Below are 10,227 nucleotides of genomic sequence, written 5' to 3'. Positions count from 1 at the left end.
ATTAGTTTAAACAATGTTGTGTGTGTGTGTGTGTGTGTGTGTGTGTGTGTGTGTATATATATGTGTGCATACTATATATATGCTCATGGATATAAAGGATTACAATTATTTCAGTATATTGCTTTTATTGATTGTTTCAGGGAGTGAAAGGATGACCATAATGGACTAAACTATCTGTTCTTGAATTTATGTAAAAACAAATTGCATGACTTACAATGTACTTGTAAGACTTTACATCCTTCTACTAAGTGCATAACTGTAGAGAAAAAAATACAAGATACTGGAAACTGTTTTCATACACTTTGATTTTAATGCTACAGGCTTTAGATACTTATTCTAGACAAAGTTACCTGATGATGTATAACTATCCAAAATGATGCATGTAGGTTCAAATTACTATTACAACGTAAATAGGAATACATTAAATACTGTGGTTGAAGAAAAAGATCTTGGTGTTGTGTTTGAAAAATCACTTAAGTCATCTAAACAGTGTATTGGAGCTAGCAATAGCACTAATAAGATTTTAGGTAGCATCTATAGAAATATTGAATGAAAGCAAGGAATATTATTGTTTCACTGTATAGATCACTTGTAAGGCCTCATTTAGAGTACTGTGTACAGTTTGGGCTCCCTTCCTCAAGAAGGACATTGAATTGTTAGAGAAAGTTCAGAGAAGAGCCACTACGATGATACCTGGTATGGTGGGATTGTCCTACGAGAAGAGACTTAAATCTCTAAACTTCTTTTCTCTGAAGAGGAGAAGAGGCAAAGGGAATTTGATTGAGGTGTTCAAGATTATTAAGGGTATTGATAATATAGATCCATCAAACTTTTTTGTGTTTAGCAGTGAAAACAATAGAACTAGGTGTCATAAATTCAAATTTGGGCAGCATAGGAGTTGTCTGCAGTTTAGACAGTATTACTTTTCAAACAGGGTGGTTAGTTTTTGGAATAAGTTTCCTTCAAGGGTGGTGGAGGCACAAAAGTTAACTGAGTTCAAGAAAAGGTTGGATGAATACAAGTAGTAAGGGGTGGTTATAGCTGGGAGATTGAAGGTACATCCTTGAGGAGATAATAAGCTTCTTTTTGTCCCTTTAAAATTTTTTGAATTTATGATTAACTTGTTGCAAAAAGTTACATTCAAATCTGTAGTGTTAAATGGGTGGTCAGGTAACTGATGGACCAACTACAGCCTTTTATCACCCATTTAATTCTTATTGCATAAACATTAAATAGAATTGACAAAGAAAAATTCCAAATTATATTTCAGTTCCCAAATTATTACTCTGATTACAAGATTAAAACTCATAACATTGAGCAAACTGTTCTCATACCTTCTTACTAAACAGAAATGAATGAGGTGATACAGACATGTCTGTAAATTCAACAATGGCTTTATTGGTTTTAAATGTTCTTAAAGAAATACATGTTATCAACCTTTACAGCTATGTTTAACTATTAGACTGGTGCATTTAAATATAAACATTTATCTTACAATTACGTTTTACAGTCACATTATTTCCTCTGATATGATTATCACAGGTTTCACTTTCTGTTCTATTCAAATATCTTCTACATAAATATAAGTAATTTAATAATTATTATACACATAATACGAGTACATCTTTAGGGGGAATACCATAAATTTTCAAGCAGTTTAACACAGTTGTTAAATGGTGAATTTCAAGTATTTTATATAACTGGATATGTATTTATTTTATGTTCAATAAATTGTTTGAATGTTACTGTAGCAACAAGCTTTTAGACAACAGTGCAATCTTGTTATACACAAAAAATCTGATGTGTTACTAAAGTTTTTGTATTAAAGATAGGTCTGTGAAATGCCAAAGTCAGTCTGACACTCAGACTCTGACATTTCAAAGTGCAATATGATGTTCATGTGAAAAACAAAAACACTCTTGTCAATCACACATTTTGCAAATTCTATTTGCAATAACTTCAACCTACTGAGTGCATATCTAAAGTTTTTTTTCAGTATCCTTGTATATTATATCTAGTATTTTTTGTACTCTAACACAAATTGTTGGAAAATCAGCAATGTATGTAAAATGAAAGACTGATAACTTGGACATCAAATTCATACCACGTTGAATGGCTATGTACAAGTTTGAGACATGCACACTTTGATCCACATTTATGCACATAGAGTTAAAGCCTTAATTTGAAAATTATTAATAAGGTCTTATAAAAAGCAAGCCCATTATGGATGAGTAATACAAGAAATTAAAAAAGCTAAATGCATATTACAAAATGAATAACAGTGCATAATATCTAATGTTTAGAATATAGTAATACAATATCAGTCATGTAACCTCATTGTGAACAGTATTTTGTGCCATAGCCAAACAGCATCTTGCAAAATTTGACCAACATAGGAGATTTAGATTTACAAATCAAGTACTTTCTTACAAAGAGAAAGTAGAATTAAAAAAAAAAAATTGTGGAAATTTAGTGTGCAAGTTTGTTATATGTGGAACTGATAAAAAATATGATAATGGAGTCTAAGTTGGTTAGATATTATGTTATATATTCACTGACAGATATTAAATCAGTAGCCAAATCCAAGCAATTTCACCAAAAAATGTACTATTTAAGCTCCTACAGAACACTTTTACAACATGATACAATATTTATACCCAAATGTGACACACAACATATGGTTAAAATCATAAAGCTGTTCTCTTCCTAGATCCAGTGACAAGTTTGACTACTTTACTTTCCTAAAGGCTAAACATACTTGTTATTACAGTTCTCGAAATGAAAACAGTAGTTAGATATCTTAAATGCCAAACAATAGTAAAGAAGGCAATACCTTTTAATTATTACGTAGATATATAATTGACAATGATATATTAGTAAATACTACTTGTTTAGTCAGTAAGTAGCAGTGCTGCACACAGGCGGATTGATTTTACAAATTGCATTTTAATTATTAGAGTATAACTAACATATACAAGTCAAAAGTTTATTTAAAATGTTTAAAATCTGTTAAAAAAGAACTGGTTCGAAGTAATGGAAAAATCTCACCTGGAAAAGTAACCCAATAACAAAAACCATAGCAACACACGAGATAATGTCAGCATGATTTTGAATAACAAATTCGTGACTTAATATTGGAGGATTTTTGGAGGAAGTACGACGCTTGACTACCATTTTCCTGGTGTTTGATAGAAGATTTCGTAAGAATCAGTAGAACTGTAAATAACACAGTAAGCTTACGACAAATAGTAATATATTAAATCTTAGAGTTTATACGGTTCAATTAAAGAACACGTACACAAATCAGACGTCTCTTGACGTAGCCGTTAGATGTATAACAAGTAGCCTACTTGCTGATGTGGAGATATCTACCAAACACCGTGGCAGCAGATTCGCATTAAACTACAATCTTAACTTTTATTGGTTAAAAATAGTGTACATATATTTATTATTATCAATAATTCTTCTCAAGAAACATGTTTCATCAAATACTTTGACATTTCATTCTATATAAATTTAACATGATTATTTAATTCAAATACAAAACTGGAGTAATTTAGCATAATACAAATTTTCGGTCTAAATTGATTGCCCTACTTTAAGTTCAATATATGTATATTCTGTATCTGGGGCACACTACTTCCTGATCCCAGGGTTGATGTGAAGTATCTTTTATTCAAATAAAGTTTGGTAGTAACATAATAATTAAATAGATTCATGCATATTTTATGCATTAGAGAGCAAATGCATCTTCAATTAAATAACTTTTAAAGTAATATCTTTAAGTTATGATACGTTGTACTGGCGAAACGTAATGCTATGGGAGCTTTTGTTGTTTGTTTTTGGAACTTGCATTACAAAAAATGCGGTTTCTCTTAATTAATATATATACACACAATAGTTTAAAGCATAATAATATATATATATGTGATGTCATAATGTATAAGAAATATTTGCTACGATTTATACATATCAAAAAAGAAACAACATCAATAAACACTGCCTTCGTTGTTTAGAATCTATGTGTGGGAAACAGCTGTCAAACTGCTATGTATATTCAGTGATAATTCTCTCCTATCAGTATCCCGTTGCAACACAAGCGACGTGAATTACTTCATTGTTGAGCAAAATCCTCAAAAACACGAGAATGGCATAAAATAAATCACAATAGCAGAACATTTCTACGATGAATACATTTTCATTAATTAAATGATACCGAAATTGACAAACTATGTTACTAACCAACAAGAGGACGTGCAATACAACAATAAGTTAAATTAAAGCAGATGTAAAACTGTTAGAAGCTTCAGGGTGTTTAGGACAGATAATTATAAATGTTTATTACAATTTGCCTGGCAAATTACTGGCTTCTCCATTTTGTCTATCGAAAGTTTGATGTTTGAATAGAGTCTCAGCTATTATAATTATACTTTTCCTTTAGTTAACCTTGGAATACTGTTACGACAGCAGAAGTTACGTGACGCTGCTGGAGCATTCGTGACTGAGTTTCTCGAATTATCGGGGAAGTTCGAGTGTGATCGAGAAGCCCTCTTCGTTAGTATATAAGCCTGGCAGAGAAAGCCAGTGGGGATGTATAAAACAAGCGAACAGTAGTTACGGCTTTTTTCGGGCAATTTACGATTAAGTTTCGAGCTAGTGAGTGTTTTTCACTCGTAGAGAGCGAAGTTATCGAGACGAGATTGTGAATCTCTGTTATTTATAGCGTGTATTATAAAAGTTGTTAAGTTTAAAGTGACGAGAAACGTGCTGACTGTGGAATTACTGTGTACTAAAAATTTGTATCAAGAAAGAATAAACTGGTTTAATGAAGAAAGGACTTGTATAGCTGAAGTTCCTCGAAAGAATTTCTACCGGAAATTAACAAACAAGCAGATATGCAACAATACTATTTTTATGACTAGTTACAATAGAGTAGCATTTTACAATTGGAAATTCTTGTTCTGTTTGTCTGGCTAGTGAAGAAGCCGTATCAAGTGATAAGTTCACTTCCATCTCGATCTTGTTTGGTTCCTTTTTTCAAATTTAGTAGCCAACCCTACATAGTTTTTTTTATTTAGCGATAAATTTTTTCCTAATAATTGTTTGTTTTCTTTTTTATAAAATGGTGTACGTGGGTTATTGTGTTATAGAGCGTATTTTAAGTTTTATAAATTTTGCATAGAGTACAAATATGATAGGTAGTTAAAGGTCGTGAAGACTGTTTTCCTTTATTAAATGATGATAAAATTACAGTTACTGCTAAAGCTAGGTGAGCAATAGGCCTGCTGGAGAAAGATTATGATGAAAGAAAATAAGAAATTTCTGTTTTGGTTATTCGCCTATTTTCGACTTTGGGATTTTCTGGATATCTGAAAACTGAAAAGTGGCTTATAAACCTCTCAATATCTAGCTTCTGATGACCTGCATGTGTATTGATTTTTTTTACTCCTTCATTTAATACATAATATAGGAGTTTTGGCTCCCTAAAGACATCGATTGTATAGTGTATAAAGCATTGAATATTTTACATGTTACAGTCGTCTATTATTGACTGGTAATTCTTGTTTCATCCTGTAATTAAGCTTTTTAAAGGAACACTAAATTTCTTGAAGAAACCTAACTTCAAGGGGTAACAACATGATTTATAGTGTAATTTTCTTTCTTTTGTTAAATTTTCCATAGAAAATTAATAAAATGGGTTGTCAAAAATCATGAGGACTGTTTTGCTTTATCAAATTATGATAAAATTAGAGTTACTAAAAGTACTAGGTAAGCACTAAGCCTGTTGAAGAAAGATTATGATAAACGAAAATAAGGAATTTCTGTTTTAGCTAATTGCCGGTTTTCCACATTGGGATGTTCTGAATAACTGATTGTTGAATCTGTCTCTCGCCTCTAGATTGAGCACATCCTCATCTGGATAGTCGAAAACTGACAGATAAGTACTCTCAGCTCTTACGTCCTTCTCTTCTGGGTTGTATGGTAGGAGATGGCACCCTCATCCTCTTCTGACTTCTAGGTATCTTACTCTGTTTCCTGGTCAATCCAATGCACAGGAGATTCATTGATAATGTACAGACATAGCTGACTGTCATGCACTATCCATCTTTTCATGCTTCTTGACTGGTACTGGTGTAACTCGTATATCAATGGAGGTGCCACATTGGATCACAAGAGAGAAGGTCCTGTTTAGCTAGAACTGAGCTGCTTTTATTCAAATGGCATGTACCAAAGCCAAATCCAGGTTTGATGCTGATATATTTGTGCCTTTAATGTTCTATCATGACACTTTTTCTGACATATGGCAGCCTTTCCTAGCTGTTTACATACAAACTAGTATGCATCAACTAATGAAGACCTTAACCACTCCAAATATTCTTGTGTACACTGTAGGTAGCTGCTCCAGGGCAAGATCATACATCACGTCGACAGGGAGCAGAGTTTTCAAGAATGGTATTAAGGTTTGCTGTCTTCTATGCTAGATTGCATGAGAGTGTTATGAGTTAGTTGTATGTAGAATACTTATTTTGTCTTTCTTTCTTCACGTTTGCTTCATATCCTTTTATGTTAATACTATTCTAATCCATTACACACTCCCCTTCTCTGGAATAATGGTCTAATGTAGATAGATCAGTATTATCAAGTCTTGTGTGGCTATTATATATGTTCCTGAATTCAAATTTTCTTGTTGATCTTTTTTCTCCAATACATTGGAATATACGTTTACAGGGGAGGTTTGAATGGTATTTCCCCTCTCCATTGGGTCTTTGGATGGTTTGGTGTGAACCATCTATGATTGCATTGTGTTGTGGCTTCTGAGTACCGTATGTTTTCCGAGACACCTCTGATACAGAGGATCATCACTGTATTTTCATTCTTGTTTATTTTTAGTGTTTAACATTTATATTTTCTTTATTATAAAGTGCTCTGGGAGGACTATAGTGACATGTGTTGTTGTTTTTATATTGGCTGGGAGTAGTTTTATTTATAGTCGAAGTACTTATCAGTATCTGTAGGTTTCCTGTAAATTCCTGTAGTGTATGAGCCATCTCTCTTGGTAACTATCACTTCAGAGAATGAGAGTTGTTTGTTATCTTTTTCCTTTGCCTTTGGGAATTGTATTGCTGGATGTTATATTTTGCAGGTGGTTCATATTTCTTGAATCTCGTATATGTAGTCGAATTAGGAATAAATAATCAACATATATGAATCAAATCTTGGGGTATAGAATGGCTATATTGAGGGCATTAACTTCGAAATGTTTAATGCAGAAGTTACTGAGTATTGACTATAGGAGTGAGTTCATGACCAGGTCTTATATTATTGTTACTATCTATTTTCACATTAGAAGTAGGTTGTGTTGATAAAGAAGGTCGTGAGTTCTATTATGTGAATATTATAAATTCAGTGCATTTCTTAAGAGTTATATCATTCTCAAGCTGTTGGCAGAATATTTGTAATGTGGTTGTAAAGAGGTTGAATATATTGAAGTTAATCATTGTGTCTTGTGTGATTGTTGTGGTTACACTTACAGTTTCCACATAGTGGACTAAGTAATTAGCATTTGAGAATATTTTACCTATAAATGGTGTTATTATATTAATTGTTAGGTTGCCAGTTTAAAGCAAACTATATGATAAGGGCCCTGTATGGCCCAAGGTAATAGAAGAGGAGCATAGTTGGAAAGAACAGAAGATTCTAGATAGGAGAATCCCAAGCTGTAGTAGCCAAGGACTCCCACCTGAATTAATTTGGTCTTGTTTGCATGATAAGTTTTTAATCCTAACTTAAGTAACAGTTAGTTGCAATTGAACACCTTCACATAAAGTTTACCTTGTGTTTAAACTTCTGTTAAGGGATTTGAGAGTTCTTCAGGTTATTCTTGGACCACTGTAGAACTTGGCTCACTCTTAGGAGTTAAAACTAAATTAGAGATGTTTGTGATAGGGTATGTTTTGTGTGTCCATATGTTTTGGGAATAAAAATCATAGCCAGTTTTTATTTGAAAGATATTTCGTATTTGATTTGTATACCTTTACAGCCATTGTGCATAATGTTTTCAGATTGAAATACACAATCCAACAAGATGACAATAATTAAAAAATACACAAACAAGTACACGCTATTTAGTCATGTAATTTTGTAGCTTGTACACTTAAAGCTTAACTTTTTAATGAAAAGGTTTTATTAACTGTTAGGTCTTCGAGTTTGGTTTATGAAGTCAGTTGTCTTTCATGCAATGCAACAATACCGTATATGAATATGCTTATCTAGTGCTTGTGAAATAATTCAAAATGAGAACTTAATGTCTTTGAAATATAAAGCAAACTTTCTGAATAATTATAATTTGAACATTTTAATAAGTTTGGTATCTGTTAAGAAACGTGGTCTGGTATGAAATTTACTACATACTGATTAGTAATGCACAAATTACATCTATTATACGTATATTACATATCTATCAGTGTTAATATAGGTATCTGGTGTAACTATAAGTGAGACACTGAACGTGATTTTACACTAAATAGTTACTTGCTCGACTACTAGGAACACCAGTAGGGTCTGATGGCTAAAAAGGACAAAACGGTTGTTCATTTTTAGCAATTTCACTAAATAGATAATTATTAATATTTTCGAAAATTATTAGTCTAATATTGTATAAGGTAAACCTATTTTCCACTACTTTAACAACGTAGTAGAGGAACATAGTACATGTTTTCCACCCCTTTAGTTAAAAAGTAATATAAAAGAAATTGTTGCTTTTTTGTGGTTCCTACTTTTTGACACAGTAAGGCATTCAACTAAACTACCGAATTTCATTTTCTGTATATAGTAAGTAGAGTTTTTTTTTGCCAGTAGCTGGCTGTCTGTTTGTTGTTATTTTACAGGAAAATGCATTATTTAATTAATGAGCTAAGCTATTCTGGTTTGTGAATCAGACAGCTGCAGGTAGTCATTCTACTAGTTAACTGAGATAGCTAGTGAAAATCATGAGTGATTATGTGTTAAAACTGAAATTTATTGACATATTTAAGATTATGCTTGATTTGGAGATCTTATATTGTGAATAATGTAAAAAAAAAAAAATGTGTGTGGATTTTTTGTTCAGATAAGTTATTTAGTAGAAACTTATTAGTTCTACCAGCAGTCCTCGAACAGTCTTGGGCGTTCGCTTATTGCAAATGAAGTTTCAACTTTTATGTTCGTTTGCTAGTTAGCTTTGGCTTTCACTGTCATTGATCACCGCTATATCTAACTACTATGATTATATTATAATTAGACAACATCACATCAAATTGTGGCAAAGAAGAGTAGACCACGCTCATGAATGCTGATACCTCCAGAAGTTCAAGATGTACCTTGTGGTGTGCTACCAGTACAGTATAGTGCATTGTCATTGCTTACTGTAGTGAAAGAATCCATGCATGGAATACTGTTTCTGTCCTAAAACCAGGCTTTACAAGTGTTGGAATTGTGCCAATACAATTTAGCTTTCAGAGAGAATGGCCATTAGTATAGTTATGAAGTCAAAAGTAATCCATACCCAGTAGCTTGTGTCACTGTGACTGTAGCATGTTTGAAAGTGAACACATTACTTTACAGTACATCTGATAGTGTTGGTTGAGAATTTTACTAACAATATGAACTCATCAATATATATAGATGTATGTGATTTATATTTGACAGGACAGATGATCTACAGGCTGTTTTGAACTGCAAGTTTTCTAGCCAGAAATAAAATAAATGATGCTAAATATGAAATAATACATCCTTCGAAGAGTGCTTGGTTGTCTTAACATTAAGAACAAGAGAATACAAAAGGTATGTGTAGAATATATACAGTATAATGCTTTTCATTTGTAGTGTAAAAATGTGATGGGAGGCATTCCTTGGTCAATATGATAGACCTGGTATCTAGCTGAAAGTTTAACTAGACAATAAGTAAACATAAGACTACTATTAGCACTTTAAAATGCCATTCGACTTGTGTATATTGCCTGCCACGTACTAAAAATTGATGGAAGTTACACTTATAGTGATGCAATCGGAGAAAATGTCTCATCTAGGTAGATGAAACATTGACTTTTGATTGGGCATTTTATTTTGGCAAAGAGGACCTGAAAATTGTAGGAAAAATAGAAGGCTTGAAATTTAATCAAAGAAGACTTACATTAATGCACATGGAAGCAGAGATTTTTATCGTTTTGTAAGCAGAGAAAGAGTGTC

At 32.4% G+C, this 10,227-nt stretch overlaps 1 protein-coding gene across 1 annotated transcript in view; it reads right to left on the bottom strand.

Annotated features, from left to right (window-relative positions):
• The window catches only part of LOC106458936 (translocating chain-associated membrane protein 1-like), a 27,980-nt gene extending 24,578 nt beyond the window's left edge, over nt 1–3,402 (bottom strand). Inside the window, exon 1 of the mRNA XM_013918503.1 lies at nt 3,049–3,402. Coding sequence (XP_013773957.1) covers nt 3,049–3,174 — 126 coding nt within the window. The 5' untranslated portion in view covers nt 3,175–3,402. The remainder of the gene's footprint in view (nt 1–3,048) is intronic.
• Nucleotides 3,403–10,227: the final 6,825 nt, after the last annotated feature.

This window comes from Limulus polyphemus, unplaced genomic scaffold (genome assembly GCF_000517525.1).
Source record: "Limulus polyphemus unplaced genomic scaffold, Limulus_polyphemus-2.1.2 Scaffold535, whole genome shotgun sequence".
Lineage (NCBI taxonomy): Eukaryota > Metazoa > Arthropoda > Merostomata > Xiphosura > Limulidae > Limulus > Limulus polyphemus.
The sequence above is the reverse complement of the archived record's forward strand: the minus strand, read 5'-3'. Positions and strand labels throughout refer to the sequence as shown.